The sequence below is a fragment of the Sturnira hondurensis genome, unplaced genomic scaffold, assembly GCF_014824575.4.
Source record: "Sturnira hondurensis isolate 20B ecotype Veracruz unplaced genomic scaffold, ASM1482457v3 Scaffold0003681, whole genome shotgun sequence".
In the NCBI taxonomy this organism is placed as follows: domain Eukaryota; kingdom Metazoa; phylum Chordata; class Mammalia; order Chiroptera; family Phyllostomidae; genus Sturnira; species Sturnira hondurensis.
In genome coordinates, this window is record NW_028076312.1 from 3,429,437 (window position 1) to 3,449,447 (window position 20,011).

Consider the following 20,011-nt stretch of genomic DNA (forward strand, 5'->3'; position numbering starts at 1 on the left):
ACTTCCAAAAGAAGAGACTTCTAGAGTGAACTGTAAGGCAGGGCCAGACTTCCTGGATGTCTCATGCAGAATATTACATCTACTCTTGTGTTCAGAGCAGTGCAGTCCCTAGAACTTTCTGTGGTGATGCGGATGTTACTTTGCTATTCATTACAGCAGCCACCAGCCACGGGTGGCTGTCGAGCATTTAAAATGTGGCTAGTGTGACTGAGAAACAGAATTTTACATGTTTACTTTTAATTAAACTTAAATATTGGACACCACAGTTCTGAGCAATCCATCAGGCTCCAGGAACCTGATCAAGATAATAAATATCTGGGTTTTTTGTGGTCTCTCAGACCACAAGAAGATGATAAGCACCGTTTTTTGTTTTGTTTTAATCAAATGCAACTCCCACTTGCATTGGATTAATGAGTTCTAGCTGCTTCTGAAATTGACCACTTTGGTTAACACATTTTCTACATGTTTGGAGGATGTTTGTCCAGTCTTCCATTCTTGAACTATAGACTCATGTCCACCTGCTACCTTGACCTCCCTACTTGGATATTTAATGAATATCTTGAAACTGACATGTCTCTCTCTGGTTTGGCTCCTCTCTGCCTCCTCCCCACCAGGCCCCATGTTAGACACTTGTAGCGCTCACCGGTAACTCGTGTCCCTTTCCTTCTGTGCTCATGGAAGGGTAGGACCCCCCCCAACACACACACACACACACACACATTGTATTTAGGTGAAGCTACCTCTTCTGGACCAGGAGCTGCAGGTGGAAGTGGTGTGTGTTACTTCCAAGCCAAAGCATGTACTTGCTGGTATGATGCCCTGCTACACTCTGCATGTGGTCTGTATCTGGAATCCATTTCCTGGGTAAATGGATAGACGTTCCGTAGAAAGTTTATGTTCAGTGTCATCGTGGAAGACCTAAACTAACACATATGGCCAAATTATCTTTTAAAAATGCTTCTGTTGAATATTACTCCTCTTTGTAAACTGACAGATTAGCATCAAATCTGAATTTCTGTGTCTGCTTTTTAATAATTTGAATCCCCAGGGAGCCAGCCCCGTTAACCAGGTCATCCCCTAGGTGGCTTCTCCACAGAGTCGCTCAGCTCATTCAGCTTCCAAGAGTGCTCTCTGCACCTGCTCCATTGCCGTCTTTTCACACCCGAAGCCCCCTTTCAGTCTGCACCCCACCCGTACCTCCTCCTTGTTGGGGGGACACTCTGCCAGCCCCTGTGCACCTCTCTTCACCAAGTCACCTTCCAGAGGTACAAATAACTAAAGAATGAACATGCTATTTGAAAAATTACTGACTTCATGTATTTGATTCTACAAGACACTCTATTGATTGGTTGTTACTGATGTTACTTAAATTTATCCTAAATTTATTTAGATTTACAAAGAGGTGGGATCCCTATAACAACTCTTCTACACTCTTTTGAGAAATGAAGTAAGTCTGTCCAGAATAGGGATAAGCACTTGTTCCTACAGGAGATTACTCATTACTTAACAGAATAAAGATATTATTTCAAAAACTTTACTTTTCACATCTGCTGACTTTAGGATTGACAGAACAATAATGGATTAGATTTTGCTGTATTCATTTCTCAGCATCTCTCTCTTCATATAGATTATTTTCACTTTTAAAAATGTCAGTATACTTTATATATATATATATAGGAGCAAATCTAACAAGACAGTAAAATAGTTTTCATAGCTTAATGACAGTAGATAGGGAGCAAACCAGCTAAGAAATAGAAGAATATTTAACTTAAATCTTATATTAATGAAAATGTCAGAATTCATCTAGATTCAAAAATGGGGAGAACAGGGGCTTTCATTTTTTTAATAAAATAATTGTAAAATCTATAATTGTAGCATATTTTTACAGTTAAATGCATTTAAAATTTAAACCTCATTTCAGTCATTTCTGGTCTAGAAGAAAAGGCAAAATGATAGAAAAAGGAAACAAATCTTCATTATTCTACCTTTTGCTTAGCAAACAAAAGAGAAGGAAATTTTATCTGCTACTCACGTTTAAGCCCGAGAATACTCTTGATTAACTAGTATGCATTGTGATGAAAAGAAAAAATATGAAAAAGATTAAACTCCGTACATCATCCTGTGTTGAGCCTTATGACCGGTTTTGATAGTGGTTATCCTAGAAGCCAGTAAAAGTGTTGTTTTTCATTGTATTAAATTTCTTTAGAGAATGGGAGGCATGTTTGGGGCTGAGTTTATGAATGAATAAGACTGCAGTCTTCCCCCCCAAGCCTGCTCCCCACCTAGCGGTGTTTTCCATCTCGGTGTCTGGCATCGTCGCCCATCTGGAGTCAACTTGGCATCTCCTCAGTCATTCCCCACCAGGTTCCACGGACTCTCCCTTCCAGACAGGCATCTTGCCTGTACAGCCTCACTTCACCTCTATTGCAGCTACTCTGCCTCTCTCTTGTACTCCTGAAGCATCCTTCTACCTGCTCCTGCATCCTCTGTTCCACATACTTTTTTCCAAACCTTTCGGTGAACTTTTCAAAACACAGATCTAATTCTGCTCTGGTAGTGCTTAAACTGGTGCTTCTCAAATAAAACCCAAAGGCCTGAACTGGCTTACAGGTCCCTATTGATCTACCTTCTGCTTAACTCTCCAACTTCAAAAAAAAACTGTCTGCTTTAGGATTAGGTTTATCAGCACTGGGGATACATCTAAATAACAGTGGCTTTGACGCAACAGAATTTCTTTCTTTTGTAAATATGCAGTCCAGGATAGCTTCACAGCCCTTCAGGATTTAAGCTTCTTCGATAATGAGGCTTTACTGTCCTATCACAGAACTGCTACCTCATGGTCTAAGATGGCTGCTTCAGCTACACCATCATATCTGCATTCCAGCCAGGGGGAGAGAAATGGCAAGTTCTCTCCATTCAAGAACATTCTCTGAAGTTACCCTCATTACTCCCACTATGTTTCATTGGACCCACCATGTCCCATATGTCTCATATGCAGCTGCAAAGAAGACTTATGGGCAGCTCTGTACCTAGCTAAAATCCAGGGCATTATTGTTCAATGTAGAGGGGGATATATTTGGTGGGACCACTTAGCAGTCTGTATTGTAAGAGCTAAATTCTTATCTCCCAGATTGTGAGTCAAAATTTCTGGTAAAGAAAAATGAAGAGATGGGACATAGCATTTTATTCATTAGAAATATGGAGGTAGATGCCAGAGGCAGTGGCTAAAATGATTGAAAGTGCTTGCCTCTAGGAGGCAGGAATGGAGTGGGGCACGAGACTGGGTATGTATATTAAGCCTTGCAGTATTATTTAATTTCTTCCAGAAAGGACATATTTATTTTGATAAAAAAATACATTAGAAAATAGGTTTTTAAGCCTAGGCTGTGTTCAGGGCTGTGAGCATATGTGAGGACTGGATGCGTGTTCCCTGCAGAGCCCTGGAGGTTGTGTCTTTATTCCCCACCAGGTATCTGCCAGCTCTCTCTCAGCCTTTGGGATTTATGCAAAGGTGATGTTACATGCATGAATGTTGTCAGAGGTCAGAAGACTGTTAAGAATCAGGTACAAGACATTTGGCCACAGGCAGGTCCTATGTTTTTTCCTATTATTAAATTAGGGCACCTGGGGTATAAAATACTGATGAGGCATTAGATATCTTTGACTGAGGTATTTTCCTGACCCAGACTAATTGGTAATCAGCTTGTTCGGGAACATTTTTCTAATTGGCAGTGGCACCTCTCACTTGAAACCCTTTCATCTTGGGTGTTTTGTGTCAGAAAGTTAGACACCATAGTCGTGACCTCCAAGAGGTTACTTAATCAAGACAAGCAGGCACTGAGGCCCGCAGTGAGAAGAAGGAAGGAAATAGAGCCTGAGTTTATGAAGTCCCAGAGGCTGGCAAGATGATTCTCTGTTGATCAAAGAGAGGAAAACAAAATATCTGAATGAAATACTGTGGAACCTGAGAAATGATCACCTATTTTCAATGAGATATACATCAAATCTTATAATTGCAAACTTTGATGGGTTCTGTTTGTTAAATATTTAAGCCAAGAGGAATTGTTGATAATGAAAGACAAAGGTCAGCAAAGGAGAGCAATCATTGGGCTTGCATTTAATCCCTTTTTCTTTTCTCAGATCTCAGTCATGTCATTATCTGGTGTCGGTGCTGACATAACTTAATTAGGAAGTTCAGGCAGCGATGGGAATAGGAGGGCAAAGTGGAAGGGTAACAATTTAAACAGATTGCCTGCAGACGCCTGGTATGCATGAGATGAAGCCTGTTAAGAAACTAATCCTAAAAGCAGCTCTTGACATTGATCATTTGTGAAAAGGAGATTTTTTTTCTTACCCACATATGTACCTTTGTACACTTAGTCTACAAACCTTAAGCGTTGATTGGTACATTTGATTATCAGCTTGTAGAATTACTAACACCAAGCCACTTTGAAAGAACAGACAGTATTATTAACTTCGGCAGGAAATGAAAATTTGGTCCTAATATACATGTGAAATTGAATTGTCTATACCACAAACCTTTGGAGATTACCTATGCAAAATGAGAAAACTATCGAAATTTAAAATTGTCCGCAGTACAATGAAAAGTCATTTTGCAGACTGCATTTTTACTGCATTGAAATTTGTGAAGAGATTGGCTCTATTAATTTAGACTTAAACAGAGGCTCTGTATCTTTTAAAAATGGTAAATGAGATGGAAAATGTACTTCAAGGAGAAAAATGAGTTTCTGGAAATGCTGTGGGCAGCCTCCCTGCACCACATCTGAGTCTGTCCTGAGACCAGGCAGCTTTAGGGGGGAGGTCTATGTACTGTGACAGGTATTTGGAATAAGGACGTGCAGACAACAGCGCAGACAACGTGCAGCAGGCTTCATAAGTAGGGTAAAAAGCGGATTGAGTAAGGCCCAAAGTGGAAGTCATTGGCAGCTTTTACAGTATAGTTCCTAAAGAACCTGGGTTCTCTACAGAGAGAGGAAAAAAAAATTAAGGGGGAGTTGAATTTATTTCCCTGCCTAGAATGATGCTAGAGTAAGGGAATTTGATTACCCTACCTGCCTTCTCATGGAAAAAAATGAAAATCTATATAAGGAGTTAATTAAATGTTTCATTCCCTAGTCTTTAAATTTTTTAGCTCACAAGAGCAAACATCTTGTTTATTATTAAGTAAATTATTATTTGTTAAGGAAGTGTTTATTTGGAACCTGTCATTCAACCATCAAAAAGATTACATTAACACAATAGCCAGAGTGCAACAAAGATTAAAATAAACTTGGATTTAGAGTTCTTAGAGGGTCTTAGACTTCCTGTTATTTAGAATTACTGATGGTGAAGAAACTGAGAACCAGTAAAATGTTTGCCTGTACCCAGTTCTTAGAGCTGCTGGTAATACAGCTGAGTCCAGAACTGAGGTCATCTGGACTACCAGACAGTTTAAATGTTTGTTACGATGTGTCAACAAGCAACACTACTGGGTAGGCACACACGAAAATAATACAGTCAACTGCCCTTTTCTCATTTTACAGTGTTTTCCTCTTGCTTTTCAGGTATTGCTGTGCTTTACTTACATCTCTATGATGTGTTTGGGGACCCTGCCTACCTGCAGATGGCGCAAGGCTATGCAAAGCAAAGTCTGAACTGCTTGTCCAAGCGTTCCATCACCTTCCTCTGCGGAGATGCAGGCCCACTGGCCGTGGCCGCTGTGGTGCATCACAAGATGAACAATGAGAAGCAGGCAGAGGATTGCATCACCCGGTAATCAAGTTTCTCTTTGAGGATTTTTATCTACCTGTTACTATGCATTGATTCTGTGTGTGTTAGCAAAAGAACATTTTAGTGAATTTACTTTCCTCTCAGCAATAAATCTTGGTGCTGTCATTTAATCAATTCTCACATTATTCCTTTGTTGTAGTTAAGGCACAACCATTATAATCCCTATTTTATTGCAAGATATAAATGACACTGACACATTCCAGATCAAACATAGTTTCAGTAACAAACATGAGATCAAAAGCCTAATTATGTGATTACTAATCCAAGGTGCTATCCAAGATCAATACTCTGAAAAAAATGTAGCTCACTTCCTGTGGGGGGCTGAGAGAGGCCTCCTAAGGGTGTACTAACTGGTGCAGAACTTCTTTGTTAAGAACAAATGATATGCAAAGCTAGCTTTTTGTTTTTAATATAAACCAGGGCAGTCCACTAGTAGCTTGTGGATTGTGAAAAATTACCAAACCTTTGTACTAATACATTGCAATTACTGCTTTACTAGGATTTAGTGAAGACTCTTTCAGAATTCTGCTAAGAAATGTGGCTGCCATGCAGTTCTGCGTGCATGTTAGGTTCCCACTGAGCATGCTAACGTACTGGGAGTTACGTGGCCAGCGAGGTTTGTTTTGTTTAGTTGTTTAGTAGTCTTTGCTTTTTAGAGTTTTCAGTTCACAGCATAATTGAGAAGATACATAGATTCCCCTTATACCTTCTGTTCCCACATGTGCACAGCCTCGCCGTTGTCAACACCCCCAACCAGGGTGGTACACTGGTTACAGCTGATGAGCCTGCACTGAGAAGCCCCAGTCACCCAACGCCCATAGTTTACATTACCGTTCACTCTTGGTGTTGTACATTCCGTGGGTTGGGCATATGTGTAATAACATGTTTTCATCATGGCAGTATCATTCAGAGTAATTTCGCTGTCCTAAAAATCCTTTCTGCTCTGCCTAGTCATCCCCCTTCCCTCCTGCCTGACTCCTGGCACCCACTGATTTTTCGGCTGTCTCCGTAATTTTGCCTTTCCCAGGATATCGTGTCACTGGAATCGTGTAGTATCTGTAGTCCTTTCAGATCAGCTTCTTTCACTTAGTAGTATGCATTAAGGTTCCCCCATGTCTTCTCATGGCTTGATAGCTCATTTCTTTTCAGTGCTGAATAATATTCCATTGTGTACCAGTTTATATATTCATTCACCTACTGAAGAACATCTTGGTTGCTTTCAAATTGCGGCAAATAGAAGCTGCCATAAACATCAAGGTGCAAGTTTTTGTGTGGGTGTAAGTTTCCACCTCCTTCAGAAATACCAAGAAGTATGATTGCTGAATTATATATTAATATATTTAGTTTTGCAAAAACTGCCAAACTGTCTTCCAAAGAGGCTTTTGCACCCCCACCAGCAGTGATTGAGTGAGAGTTCCTGTTGCTCCACCTCCTTGCCAGCACTTGGTGTTGCCGGTGTTCTGGAGTTTGGGCAATCTAATAGGTGGGCAGTGGTAGCTTGTTTTAATTTGTGTTTCCCTCTAGTAGATGACATGGAGCGTCTTTTTTAAGTACTTATTTGCCATCTGTATATCTTCTTTAATGAGGTGCCTGTTAAGGTGTTTTCGCCCACTTGAGTCCAGCAACATTTAACGTCCCTGAGTTGACCATGGTTTTTGAGTCCCACTAGTCTTTCTTATAAATTACTGTCTGAGTAGTATCATCATTACTGATTTCATCTGTCAGGGATCCTTGGTTAATCTCCTTGTGTGATGGTGTGTATCTCAACAACAGGCTTTTGGCCTGAAATTCTAATAACTAGGTTTTTCCTCCAATTTTATTATGAAAAATTTCAAACATAAAAAAATTAAAAGAACAGTGAATACCTATATATCTACCACATAGATTTTACTGTTAACATTTTACTGTACTGGCTTTATCACATATCTATCCATCTATCCATTTCTTGATTCATTATTATGTAATCCTTTGGGGGAGATGCTTTTCAGAGTAAATTGCAAGCATCAGTTCACTTCCATCTTAATACTTGAACTTGTACATAATTTACTAGAATACAGTATCTGGTTAGAGTTTTCTTCCTTTGATGTAAACATTATACTTATTGAGCTGTTTAAGTTTTAAGTGTAAACTTACCAAGTTTTTATGATTATGTATACCAGTGTGATCCAAACCCCTATCAAGATCTAGAATATTTTTCCAAACATTATTTCTGCCCCATCTTCTGTCTTCTGCTTCTGAAATTTCAGTTTATACGTATGTTGGGCCTTTCACTATTGTTCTACTGGTCTCTGAGACTGTTCTTCTTTCGATCTTTTTTCCCTACTCTCTGTTCTTAAGATTAAGTAATATTGGTGTTTTCTTGGTTCACTTTAAAAAAAGTGCCTTTTTTGTTATATTTTGTTTTATTTTGCTTTGTATTATGTTCTGTTCTGTTATATCCATTCTGCTGTTAAGCCTATCCAGGGAATTTTTTACTTTAGACATTGTAGTTTTTAGTTCTAGAATTTACATTTGGTTCCTTTTTTCCAATTGTGGTAAAATACATATAATATCAAGTTTACTGTATTAACCATTTTTAAGTCTACAGTTTAGTGGAATTAAATACATGAATGATGTTATGCGACCATTACCACCATCTGTCTTCATAGCTCTTTTCCTCTTGTAAACCTACATCAGTACCCACATGCCCCATCCCAGCCCCTGGCAACCTCTGCTCTACATTCTGTCTCAATGATTTTTAACTACTCTGAGTATCTCAGTATCTCAGATAAGGGGACTCATTCAATATTTGTCTTTTGGGGATTGGCTTATTTCACTTAGAATGATCATCCATGTCACAGAATACACTGTAACTAGGTCTTTTAAGATACATATGGTTTGTGTTGTATGTAAAGAAGGAATCAGCCATACTCTTGTGGTTTGAGCACGTGTATGCAAATTCTCCCTCCTCCCCCAATTTTCCCATACTAAAATATTTTCTTATTGCAACTAACTTTTTCTGCTGGGAACTGTAACAAAAGAGGGGATGGAGGAGGATCCAAGGAGCCTTGTGCGCTACCTATACTGATGTGTGAATTGTGCTAATTCCTTCCCTGAATTGACAAATACCTCTGAATACCTTTCTTTATACATGCCTGTGATACATCTCTCTGAGGTAAGAAATTATCTAGTGCAACTTAAAAACAAAAAATGTAGTACTAGTGTATTTTAGAGGAAAAAACTATGAACATTCCATTCCGGGACTGGGAACTATTTAATATAAAATCTGTCACAAAGCTTGATCAAAATCACAAGTGAAACAAAACTGATTTCTCCCAAGGTTTGATTAATATATGTATCCCTTTTATAGTAATGAACTTGAATGAAAACAGACAATACAAAAATGTTTCATACCCATCTAAATTTGAAATACAGAAGCTGCCCTTTTATTTGTTCGCAGAGCCAGTTGAACACCATTAGCCACGTGTCTGCTTTACAGGTTCACGAGAAAGGCTCACTGAAGGAATCTCTGTGTCATAAAACAAGTTGTAGTGGTCCCAGAATTTCATTTATAATGCCAGCCTTCTCATATATGTACAACCAAATAGTAGTAGTTTGCTATATGAAAAATGTCAATAGATGTTAATATTTGTTAAATACAAGTAGTGCGTATTTAAACGGATTGGGGAAATTAATTAAACAAAAATAAATATGTGACTTTACTCTCTGCCCAGAACCTTGAGAGTCTGAAGAGAAACTCCGCCTACTCTAGGGAGCAGAATTTGCTGAGTGCACCATTTAGACAGCACTTCTTCCTCATGACGTCTTAGGGCCTGTTGTTTTAAGTAGTGTTTTGGGAATATTACCATATAGTAAATTAATTGGTTTACTTTAAAACATCCTTAAGAGTAAGCTACTAGTTTTTTATAGCTTGGTATGTTTTTTATATCTTTTTAAAAATTGTATGACATTTTAACAGTTTTGGGTTTTTTTACAGCCAGTAGAGTTGTTATTGTTCAAAACATATAATGTGAGCCCTGGCTGGTGTGACTCAGTGGACTGAGTGCAGGCCTGTGAACCAAAGGGTCACTGGTTCAATTCCCAGTCAGGGCACATGCCTGGGTTGCAGGCCAGATCCCCAGTGGGGGGGCATGCAAGAGGCAACCACACATTGTTGTTTCTCTTCCTCTCTTTCTCCCTGCCTTCCACTCTCTCTAAAAAAATAAATATTTAAAATAAAAAAGGCCCTGGCTGGTATAGCTCAGTGGATTGAGCGCTGGCCTGCAAACCACGCGATCGCGGTTCGATTCCCAGCCAAGGGCACATGCCTGGGTTGCAGGCCAGTTCCTGGTTCCTGGCAGGGGACGCAGGAGAGGAAACCATACATTGATGTTTCTCTCCCTCCTTTCCTTCCCCTCTAAAGATAAATAAATAAAATCTTTTAAAAAATAAATAAAAATAAATAAAATAAAAAAGTAAAAATAAAAATATAGAATGTGAACTTATGATAGGCAAATACATTGTTTGTGTCCATAGCTTCAATTTTTTTATATTTCTGGATTTCATGGCAGAAGAAGGAAAAATATTATTTGTAGTTTCACATCTTCTCCCTTTGAAGGAAAAATCTATGTCTTTTCAATTCAATTTTAGTAAGTCCAAAATCAGTTGATGTCATTAAGGAAGACAGTAACCGAGATAGCGTCTCATGGAAATAGCTTTCCTATATTTTCTTAACATAATCATCTTTCAGACTCATAATTTTCGCTAACATAAAGATTCTTAACTTTGGGTGAGAGCTTCCAGAGGTATAGAAACCCCCCAATTGTACTCACACTTTTCTTGGACGGGTCTATGATTCCAGAAGGAGGGGGAGGAGGAGAGAAAGAGTGAGAATGAATGGGAAAGAGCGGCAGAGAAAATGTGCATGTGTGTTCAGGGTGTCCTGCAGTTGTCCTGGCGGGTAGGGAGGGAGTCGGGTGGTCAATAGGGCTAGTTCCCCCTGGAGTTGATTTTTGTGTAGGTGTCTGTTTTCACCCTTCCTTCTGCAGAGACAGTTGGTGCCTACCCCCAGGTAGAGAGCGCTGCCTGTTTGGTGCCCAAATAAGGGACTAACCTGACTTACACGGTGCTTTGGGACCGGTACTCAAAGTGATGAAGAACTTCAGCTTTCTGGTCAGGAAATTATACCCTCCCTCTTCTGTAGAGTGATGAGTAAGAAAAGAACTTCTTTTTTTAAAAAAGAAGTCAAACTTCTTTCGATGAAACAAGGCAAAACCTCCCCAGTGATACCCTGGGGAAGTACTGCTAAGAGTGGAGAAGAACTACCCAGTTTTATATGTCTGTATTCTCCCTTCAGAATGTTGCCATTCCTGTGTCCATATTCAAACAACTGAATGGAGCTGCATGATGCACTTCTGGCTTCGTTTTTGGAAACACATAAAATAACCATTATGACTTATAAGTGCTGTCATTTCCTCCTTTTATCTTAAGAATGTGGCGTGTAAAACATGAATTTAAAACTCCTACCTTTAAGCCCTGGCTGGCGTAGCTCAGTGGATTGAGCACAGGCCTGCGAACCAGACGATCGAGGTTCGATTCCCAGCCAAGGGCACATGCCTGGGTTGCAGGCCGATTCCTTGCAGGCCAACTCCCAGCAAGGGACATACGAAAGGCAACCATACATCGATGTTTCTCTCCCTCTCTCCTTCCCCTCTAAAGATAAATAAATAAAATCTTTAAAAAAAATAAAACTCCTACCTTTAACAATTATCAGACCCAACTAAAGAGTTTTAATTATTTGAATTTAAATCCAGAAAAAAGTAGAACACGTACTTCCTTTTTCACCCTAAACTGTAAAGCATTATCTTAGGGAGATGCTATGAGCCATACTATATTTTCGAAGATTTGAAAGCTGTTTGCTACCTATATTGAACTTCCCAAATGCAAATAAGTTTGGCAGCAAAATAGTTGAAATGCCATTTATTGATATATATTGCCACCTAGTGGTAATGCAGGTCATAATGGTGGCAAATAAAGGAGAGATGTTTTGTGATAACAGTGGTTCAAACATTTTTATTTAGATAAGAACATCATTGGAGTTAGTGGAGTAATTGTTTGGAGTAACTTCCATAGACAGTATTTGGTTAGTATATTCATGGTAGTTTCTCTTTGAGTATTTCTCTTAATCTCCTTTGCAAAAGTAAATCAGAAGTGCTTTTTTATGTCTAAATTTTATACAATTTGATATATTTACAGTAAAACTTGATTTAAAAATTCTCATCAAGACTCTGAAACATTCATTCTATTTACAACAGAAGAGTTTATATCTAGTAAACCGATTTTATTTTCTTAAGGTTTCAATGTTACTGAACTGCCAAATGGACATTTAAAAAAATAATTTTTCATAAATGTTTTTAAGTTCTTTAAAAATATTTGGAGTGTGTGTATATGAAATATTAAAGCAGAAAACAAAATGGCCTGTGATTCTGCCATCCAGATGACCCTGCTGACACTGTGGGGGGGAAGCCAGGGTGTTACAGGAAAATTAAACAGTCTTGTACCACTGTGTTCCTGTACTTAAGAGGACACTGTTTGTTCCACTGTGAGTTTCATGCCTGTATTTGTAGAAGAAAAAATGTTCATGAGCCACCGTTTTCATACTTAACCATTTTGAAGTACAAGCAAAATAGAGACCGACTCAGAGAGAGAGCAGGCTGACAGCTATGGGAACATGAAGGAGGTGGAGGGGTTGAGAAAAAGGAAAAGGGACTCATGGCCACAGACAGCAGTGTGGAGATTGTGGGGATGGAGATAGAGGGGTATGAGGGGACCAAATGGTAATGCAAAAATATAATAAAAACATTAGGATAATATATTATAATCTAATGTAATATATGTTACACCTGTGTTTTTCAAATGTACCATTCTTTTAGTATGTACCACCACTTAATTTTTTTCAAATTACCATAAGCATGTATTTTTCTTCTCAGGCTAATCCACCTGAATAAGATTGATCCTCACGTTCCAAATGAAATGCTCTATGGACGAGTGGGGTACATCTATGCTCTTCTCTTTGTCAATAAGAACTTCGGAGTGGAAAAGATTCCTCAAAGCCACATTCAGCAGGTACCATGCTTTTGTGCTTTTGCAGCCCTTTTAGGCTTCCGCTTACCGTCTTCCTTAACTATTGGTTTTATTTCTCCAGTTAGCTATCCTGCGTAGCCGGAAGTTGTATGCTGACCTCTGAAGGTCAGGCTTGATCACAGGACCAGTAGCTTCATGCTGAGTGCTGTTGGAAACACTGCAGAGAGGGACTCAGTAAGAAGTTCAGCCACTGGCCGAGTTCAGAGGCCCTTTCCGAGAAGCTAGGCCAGTTGCACCTTTCAGGTGCAAGTGTCTCCTTTGGTGCCTGAAGCAGTTAGGCTTTCCTTTGGCAAGTGAATTCTTGCAAGTTCTAGTGAGACGAGTTCGAGACCTTCTGTATCTTCACCCTTTTTAGACAGAATATAGTCACACACACTTCTCTAAGTGCTGAATTAAACTGTGCCCTTCCATTGCCTAAGGTGATGTCTAATTCACTGTGTCCCCAGTATCCATGCAGAAAGGTCCTTACCTCCACCAAGAGGGTATTTACTCTAATTCTCTCATTTTTGGTTGGGTTTCTCCCTGTAGATTTGTGAAACAGTCTTAACATCTGGAGAGAACCTAGCTAGAAAAAGAAACTTCACGGCAAAGACTCCACTGATGTATGAATGGTACCAAGAATATTATGTGGGGGCTGCTCATGGCCTGGCAGGAATTTATTACTTCCTGATGCAGGTAAGAGGTGGTGATGGTGAGACTGCAGCCTGTGTTCCTGCCTTTACTGTCCGTGTTTTCATTCTGTCGACTCTGCGCTACTCTCCTTGTACTTCCTGGCCTAGACAAGCAAGAGGAATACTTGGCAAGGTGCATTTCAAGTGTATAAATACAAAAGGCACTGTGCTTGGAAATGGCATTTGGTGTGTGGATGACCATACTTGCCTACCGAGGTCCACTTGTCCTGACTGAAGTGTTCCAACCGTACTTCTGTATGAGTGTCTTCTGCTCTGCTCTTCTCTTTCGGCAAATACCTTGTATTAAGAATATCATTTCACATCGTAAGGCACAACCCAGTGAACTAAATTCCAGAAGTAAGAACAAAATCAATTAAAAAAAAACAAACGAGCATATATGGCCTGAGGCTCCCACAGAGAGTTAGCTACGAAGCCTTCCCGATGGATTTTGTGTAACTTATCCAAGAAATGGCTGAATAGGCTATGCTCAACAGTTCTTCAGATCTAATGCTGTTGGGGCACATCCGCCAAAGTCAGAGCGACGAAGGACGAGTAGAATTCCCTGCAGCAGCATAATCTGAGAGGGGAGGTCAGGAGAGCACTTCTCTCGGGAGCATTGTTTCCGGGGGCTTAGAGAGCTCTCTTTAAGGAGAAATTGGCACTTGTGAGTAAGAATTTATGACGAAAGGAAATTGATTTTTAATGGTACAAAGGTGTCCCCCTCACCTTCCCAGAGTACAATGTGGCGTAAAGAAAAGTGTTTCATTAATATGTTCAACATGAGTGCTTAGACATACGTGCTTCTCGCTGGTTGAGTAGCTGGCTGTAATAATGCAAAGTCAATGTCAGACCTGCCCTCTTCCCATAACTAAACAATGACAGCGATGCTGGGAAACTCAAGGTTATTACTGCTTTTAAATGCAAAGTCACACTGTGAGGGTTAGTGGTTGTGGGAGACCAACTGTTGTATTTCTTCTACACTTCCCAGTCAAGAGTTTTATAATTAGGGGTTTCAACAGTTTAAGTTTAAAGTTCTTTATTTCTGACGTATACCCTCTATTTCCAGAAATAAATACATATTTTCAAAAGTTTTCAGGAAAGGAAAGCTCCGTCTTCTGAAGTTTTAAGATGAGTAAGAGTCACACATGTCAGTGACTAAACAAGAACACGACCTTTCCGGTTTTTTGGGGTTTTTTTTGTTACTTATTTATTTATTTAGAGAGGAAGGGGGAGGGAGAGAGGACGAGAAACATCAATTGGTTGCCTCTTGCATGCACTTCAACCAGAGGCCAAACGTGCAGCCTAGGCATGTGCCCTACCTGGAAATTGAACCAGCGACCTTTTACTTTGTGGGACGATGCCCAGCCCACTGAGCACCCCGGCTAGGGTAACCACCAAAGTAGATCATCAGGAGCATCTCACCCTCTGCCTCCTTTTGTCCTCTGTAGTAGGAAATCTGGAAACCCAAGTACTGAGTTTTCAATTGGCAGATTATTATCTATTTAAAATTAATTTTTAATCCTAAAAGTTCATTCCAGGAGGTGCCTATGTATTAGCATAAAGCAAAATATTTTTGGCCATGTTGGAAAATTCCTGCAAGTGTGAGGAGAATCCACTCATTCTAAATTAGCATTTTATATTGAACTTGAACAATATTCTTTGGATAAAGGGAAATCTACAAGTGCCCTAAAGCACTTAGTGCATGTTCAGTATCTGAGAAAGCCTTGTTACAAGTATGGCCTAATTCCTGCCACCACAGCCTCCTGCCTGTGCTTCACACCACTGCCCGCCGCACCCCAAATCCACCCCCAGCAGGGCAAAGACAACACTTTGAACTTGTTTAAGGAAGTGAGCAGTGCTTTGCATTAAGAACAGGACCAAAAAGAGAAACTAAAAATTATATAAAAAATGGAGGCTCATATGCCTTATGTCAGTGTCTCTTATAAATCTATACATTGTTGTATCAGAATTGTCCTGCATAAGTATCAGTTCCAAATCCTCTGCAGAAAGCTTGATCTAGAATCACACAGCAGTTTGGAATCTAGATTCTTAGTCTCCTAACTTGTTAGCATCCTCTTCCATTGGAAATATCTAAATGCAATAATGAAAGTGGTGGTTGGTTTGTCTCTGGATCTCTTTCTGGGCTGTACTGTATGCATAAGGTGTTAAACTTGTCTTAGCACTCACAGTCTCAAGAATTGATTTAGGGAAATTATTTATATGTTTATAGATAACATATACTGAAAAATAATATGGGCATAAAGCCCAGGGGTTAACTGATAGTGTAGTTTTAGTGTGTTCCAGTAGCTGAAATAATTGCATTGACTCCAGAACTTCTGAGTGACTTCCAGGACCTTTTGGTCACGTTTTCTTTATGGTTTAAAACTCATTTCTGCAGCTCAGGAAGCTCGTTTGCTCCAGCAGAACTGATAACCCCCTTTCTCTTTTTCAGCCCTGCCTTCAAGTGAGCCACGCAAAGCTGCACGGCCTGGTCAAGCCCAGCGTAGACTATGTCTGCCAGCTGAAGTTCCCTTCCGGCAACTACCCTCCCTGTGTGGGCGACACGCGCGACCTGCTGGTCCACTGGTGCCATGGCTCCCCAGGGGTTATCTACATGCTCATCCAGGCCTACAAGGTACTGTGAACATTCTCGTGTTAGAAACAAATAGGAAAATAAAAAATTCTACCATTTAAAATTAGTTTTACATATCACCCTTAAAAGAGCAATGGGTAAATCCCTTGTTAGACCTAAGATCACCTCTGCTGAATGGTCTGTAATTCATCCTCACAGGACGCATCTGTACCAGAGCAGCCATTGTTTCTAGAGCAGGAGCCTTCCTCACTGACAAGCAGAGCAGCCAAGGCCATAGCGTCAGTGGCAGAACTCAGTTAAAAACAGAAGGAACCCACCGCGCACATTGCCGGATGGTGTGTACAGTGGTGCAGCCGCTGTGGAAAATGGTGTGGCAGTTTCTCAAAAAATTAAACTTACAGTCAACATATGATCCAGCAATTCCACGTTGTCGCGTGCACCGGCTCTCGGTTCCCATGGCATCACAGATGAGATATGAGACAAATTTACATGGACTACCAGGTCCTGTGGAGGAAAAGGGACCGCACACCTACTCCCTCAAGTGGGGGGCACTTCAGAGCAGCTTGGCCACCCTCTCAAGGGGAGAGAGCGCTGACCCTTGCCTGGACAGGCTTTTATTGGGTTTAATTTGCGCAGGACTACAGGTACAGCTCATTAATCATTGTTAGGCAGTAAGGATCAAACAGTAGATAGCGTATAAAGAACTATTAGGGCTTCTGAGTCAGGGTCTATCAGCTAAACGGCTACAAAACTGGGAAACAAACTCATTTCTTGCTCGGACCTTTATCATTTAACTACAACCATTTTAGCAAAGCAGGCTTCACAGGATTTCACATATCCTTTCTCAAGCCTGATCACCTGGGGAGTCTGCCCTTTGCAGCACAGGGCTGCACTGCCCTCTGTCATTGTTTCAGGCTTAAGTCAGGCAGAGGAGGCAAGATAGCCAAAGAATTAGGAGAAATGAGGACTCAAAGCCGAAGGGCGAGGGTCCATCACCCCCTTTCTCCATAGCCACCAAGTCCTTCCCTAGGGCCTCCACGTGATCATGCCTGTCTTAGGTTGTTCCCCTCCTTGGGGAATCTTACCTGTGATTGGCTAACTGATCAAGCATTGGGGGCCAGTTATGAAAAAAAAAAGCAGAAGCGGCACCCCTGCCAGGGAGATAAGCTTTGTCTCCTTAGTAGCTTAAGGTCCAAAGGTCGCTCACTCAGCCTTAGCCATGAGGGTGTTACAGCTCCTGAAACCAGGCAGGGTCGTTCCCAGCACCACTCCTAGGTATTTACCCCCAAAGCTAAAATCAAGACTCCAAACAGACAGACACTGTACACCAGTGTTCCACAGCAGCCTTATTCACAACCGCTAAACAGTGGAGATAATCCCAAGTGCCCATCTACAGATGAATGTATAGAGAAAACGTGCTGTGTACCTGCAGTGGATCAGTATTCAGCCACATGAGACAGTGAAGTTCTGATCCGTACTGTAGCATGCGTGCTTGAACACTGATAACATTGTAAGTGAAATAAACCGGATTCAAAAGGACAAATACTATATGATTCTACTCAAATGAGGCTATGGTCAATATGAGGTCTAGAATAGTCAAATTCAAACAGAAGGAAAATCTAAGTTACCTGGAGCAGGGGGTGGGGTACAGATTTAATACTTAATGCGTACAGAGCTTTAGTTTGAACATAGACAGTAGTGATGGTTATACAACAGGTGAATATAATTAATGCCGTGGAATTGTGTATTTTAAAGTGATTAAAGTGCTAACTTTTATGTATATTTTACCATAATAAAAAATGCTAGTATCTCTTCTAAAAAGCACGCTGTAGTAAAGGTATAACCAAGATATCTACAACTGTCGGTTCCAAATCTACATATTCCACATCCACAAACTGGCAGCTTATAGTTTAAATAAGCTTTTAGTGTATCAGATTTTACTTTTAGAAACTTGGGAAATCTTTTGAAACTGGCTTGCTCTATTTTGAAGGACACTGAGTTGGCAGTGAGATATCTAAAATGTCTATCAGAATATTCCTCAAGTCTTCCACCAAGAAATTGGAGTCCACAAAAGATTGTAAAAGTGCATCTCTGTTTTTCTGACATAGTACAGTCTTTGATAGTCAAATCAGTTTTATAATCAATTTCGTGAACAGTTTTTCCTACAATACGGAGAGAAACTTCCTTAGAGTGAAGGGCATCGTTGTTACCTAAGAAGATGGCATGTGTTCTTTGGAAAGTGTCTAACAGCATTTTAAGTAGAATAATGCCACTTCAGCTCTAACACACACACACACACACACACAAACTTAGACCATGAGAACGAGGTCATTCCAGTTATTAAAAAAAAAAGAAAGGCTAGTAAGATTTTGTAAATTGTCCCCACTGGTATAACACATCTCTGTGGCTCTAAATCCCTTACCCTTTCCCGGCAAGCCTTTTCCCTCTCTCCTCCCTTTCCCCATCTTCCCTCCACTCCTGTCAGGGAGGAATATCAATAGAATTTTCTTTCATGTCCTTTAACATAAAGCCGTGCATCCCTCGGTTCTGCAGGTGTTCAGAGAGGAGCAGTATCTCAACGATGCCTACCAGTGTGCTGACGTGATCTGGAAGCACGGGCTGCTGAAGAAGGGGTACGGGCTGTGCCATGGCACTGCGGGCAACGCCTACGCCTTCCTGACACTGTACAACCTCACGCAGGATATGAAGTACCTGTATAGGGCCTGCAAGGTAAAAACCAGCAAGCACTTGACCTCTCCTGGAGGCTGTAGAAAGGTTTCTAGTTAACTTCACGCACTTGTTCATTTGTTAAACAATGTCCACGGGACAAGCACACAAGGTTTTTTAAGAAAAACCTTCAAAACCATTCAGTGGAATTAGCTTTCTTTTAAAAGGACATGATTCTACTCAACAGCATTTATGGGAGAAAGAAAAACAGGGCAGTTTATTCCTTTGTTTCTTCTGTGCCAACCTTGGAGATAATGAATGGCTCAGAGAGCTCATTAAGTTCTCTCGGTGTTTCATACTTTCTTTCAGGTTCTCTGTTTTTCTGCATTGACCCCTTTTTCTGCCTGGAAGATAGTGTTTGACTGTTTAGGATAATTCTTAGAGACAATCTCTATCGACTTTTGAGGCTCTTGGGAAGAAATCACAACAGTAATTTAACTTGGTCTCCATTTCAGTTTGCTGAATGGTGCTTAGATTACGGAGAACACGGATGCAGAACACCAGACACCCCCTTCTCCCTCTTCGAAGGTATTTTTCACCCATTACTTACTTGCCTTCTACATCTGCTTCTCTACTTGGTAGTTAATGTATTTAAATTGGAGTTTTACCAACAAAGTAAATTTATATCATTTCTTACACTACTTTCTTATATCCTGATACAACAACTCAATATTAAAAATCAGTTAACACATGGACTACCACAGACCTCATCCTAACAGTCATTAATGGAGACTCCCATTATGGAGCCAGGCACATGCTGGGCATACTGCGGGTGCCGTCATAAATCATCTCAGCGAAAACATCCAGGCCTTATCCTCATGTCACAGATGAGAAGACTGAGACTCCGACCAGTGAGTGGCCCATGGTGCTCACATAGGGTAAATGGCACGCTGTGCCTTGAACTGGTCTGGCTCCACTCTCCTCCGTCTTCTACCTGGCTGAAGTAGCTGAACACCTCAGTAGTATTCTCCTGTAATAATTAACTGCAAGGAATATAAATATAGTAGATGCCCACTTCATTTAAATCATTGCCGTTAATATTGTACTGTTGATAGCGCAAAATAAAGCCACTCTCTAGGATGGAGTCATTGGCACACTAACTTCAGCC

General features: G+C 40.4%; 1 protein-coding gene across 3 annotated transcripts in view; it reads left to right on the forward strand.

Moving 5' to 3' along the window:
• The window catches only part of LANCL1 (LanC like glutathione S-transferase 1), a 36,542-nt gene that overhangs the window by 13,375 nt on the left and 3,156 nt on the right, over positions 1-20,011 (forward strand). For all 3 annotated transcript variants that reach the window (XM_037042026.1, XM_037042025.1, XM_037042027.1), the window contains exons 4-9: positions 5,565-5,772; positions 12,759-12,894; positions 13,441-13,587; positions 16,036-16,218; positions 18,730-18,906; positions 19,359-19,431. In XM_037042026.1, the coding sequence (XP_036897921.1) occupies positions 5,565-5,772; positions 12,759-12,894; positions 13,441-13,587; positions 16,036-16,218; positions 18,730-18,906; positions 19,359-19,431 (924 nt within the window). The remainder of the gene's footprint in view (positions 1-5,564; positions 5,773-12,758; positions 12,895-13,440; positions 13,588-16,035; positions 16,219-18,729; positions 18,907-19,358; positions 19,432-20,011) is intronic.